This window comes from Mizuhopecten yessoensis, unplaced genomic scaffold (assembly GCF_002113885.1).
Source record: "Mizuhopecten yessoensis strain PY_sf001 unplaced genomic scaffold, ASM211388v2 scaffold10067, whole genome shotgun sequence".
Lineage (NCBI taxonomy): Eukaryota > Metazoa > Mollusca > Bivalvia > Pectinida > Pectinidae > Mizuhopecten > Mizuhopecten yessoensis.
This window is the reverse complement of record NW_018408362.1, coordinates 274,679-276,771: the sequence shown is the minus strand read 5'-3', so window position 1 is coordinate 276,771 and position 2,093 is coordinate 274,679. Positions and strand designations below refer to the sequence as shown.

The 2,093-nt window shown below is 37.5% G+C and overlaps 1 protein-coding gene across 6 annotated transcripts in view; it reads left to right on the top strand.

Moving 5' to 3' along the window:
* The window catches only part of LOC110459447 (cytochrome b5 reductase 4-like), a 114,757-nt gene that overhangs the window by 43,349 nt on the left and 69,315 nt on the right, over positions 1 to 2,093 (top strand). Inside the window, exon 1 of one of the 6 annotated variants that reach the window (XM_021511704.1) lies at positions 20 to 108. The exons of the other annotated variants lie outside the window; for them this stretch is intronic. Within the exon in view, the coding sequence (XP_021367379.1) occupies positions 59 to 108 (50 nt within the window). The 5' untranslated portion in view covers positions 20 to 58. Of the gene's footprint in view, positions 1 to 19; positions 109 to 2,093 lie in introns of those variants that run through there. 6 annotated transcript variants of the gene reach the window in all.

Below are 2,093 nucleotides of genomic sequence, written 5' to 3'. Positions count from 1 at the left end.
ACACTGGTGGAGATGAAGCACCATATTACCTGTGTGATGACTATTGGTAATACTATGTATGAGAAGGGTATGTGATGTGACAGTAGAGTTGTTTCAGGGACTGCTGAGGTAGGACACTGGTAGAGAGGAAGCACCATATTACCTGTGTGATGACTATTGGTAATACTATTTATGAGAAGGGTATGTGATGTGACAGTAGAATTGTTACAGGGACTGGTGAGGTAGGACACTGGTGGAGATGAAGCACCATATTACCTGTGTGATGACTATTAGTAATACTATGTGTTAGAAGGGTATGTGATGTGACAGTGGAGTTGTTTCAGGGACTGGTGAGGTAGGACACTGGTGGAGATGAAGCACCATATTACCTGTGTGATGACTATTAGTAATACTATATGTCAGAAGGGTATGTGATGTGACAGTAGAATTGTTACAGGGACTGGTGAGGTAGGACACTGGTGGAGATGAAGCACCATATTACCTGTGTGATGACTTTATTAATACTATGTGTCGGAAGGGTATGTGATGTGACAGTAGAGTTGTTTCAGGGACTGGTGAGGTAGGACACTGGTAGAGATGAAGCACTATATTACCTTACATTGAGGACTTGTTTACCTCTATGGATTATTAATAGAACATTGAAGTTGTTTTGTGTTTCTGAGCATTATCTCTTTTAAGTTAATCAATAATAGCTTTGTTCATTATACAGCTAGTACAGAATGTGTCATTGTAATTAAGGTTAGTCTCGTGGAAGACTTCATCATTAGAGCAGCGTAAAATACTTCACCAATATATAATATCTTATTACGAGAAGCTTACAAGTATCTGACTTCCATGAAATTTTAATATGTCAGGCGTCAATTGCTAAAATAGGATTATGAATGATTAATGAGATGATGTAGAGCTCCTGGTACATAACATCAGATCATCTGTATACCACACTTAAACACAGACTGATGGTTATTATAGATTGATCATTTTGTAGACATGGTTCTGGCTATTGAAATTTCATTGATTGTAGAACACATGCATGACTGTGATTTTCATGCATGAAGATTTATAACAACCTAGACTATCTGTATGTCAGATGTCCATGTGTCTAGATCTGTGTACCCCTAGACTATCTGTATGTCAGATGTCCATGTGTCTAGATTTATGTGAACCTAAACTATCTGGATGTCAGATGTCCATGTGTCTAGATCTGTGTAAACCTAGACTATCTGTATGTCAGACGTCCATGTGTCTAGATCTGTGTAAACCTAGACTATCTGTATGTAAGATTTCCATGTGTCTAGATCTGTGTAAACCTAGACTATCTGTATGTAAGATTTCCATGTGTCTAGATCTGTGTAAACCTAGACTATCTGTATGTAAGATTTCCATGTGTCTAGATCTGTGTAAACCTAGACTATCTGTATGTAAGATTTCCATGTGTCTAGATCTGTGTAAACCTAGACTATCTGTATGTCCATGTTTCTAGATCTGTGTACACCTAGACTATCTGTATGTCAGATGTCCATGTGTCTATATCTGTGTAAACCTAGACTATCTGTATGTCAGACGTCCATGTGTCTAGATCTGTGTAAACCTAGACTATCTGTATGTAAGATTTCCATGTGTCTAGATCTGTGTAAACCTAGACTATCTGTATGTAAGATTTCCATGTGTCTAGATCTGTGTAAACCTAGACTATCTGTATGTCCATGTTTCTAGATCTGTGTACACCTAGACTATATGTATGTCAGGTATCTATGTGTTTTGATTTATGTGAACCTAGACTATCTGTATGTCAGATGTCCATGTTTCTAGATCTGTGTAAACCTAGACTATCTGTATGTCAGATGTCCATGTTTCTAGATCTGTGTACACCTAGACTATCTGTATGTCAGGTATCTATGTGTTTTGATTTATGTGAACCTAGACTATCTGTATGTCAGATGTCCATGTGTCTAGATTTATGTTAACCTAGACTATCTGTATGTCAAATATCCATGTGTCTAGATTTATGTTAAACTAGACTATCTGAATGTCAGATGTCCATGAGTCTAGATCTGTGTAAACCTAGACTATCTGTATGTCAGATGTCCATGTGT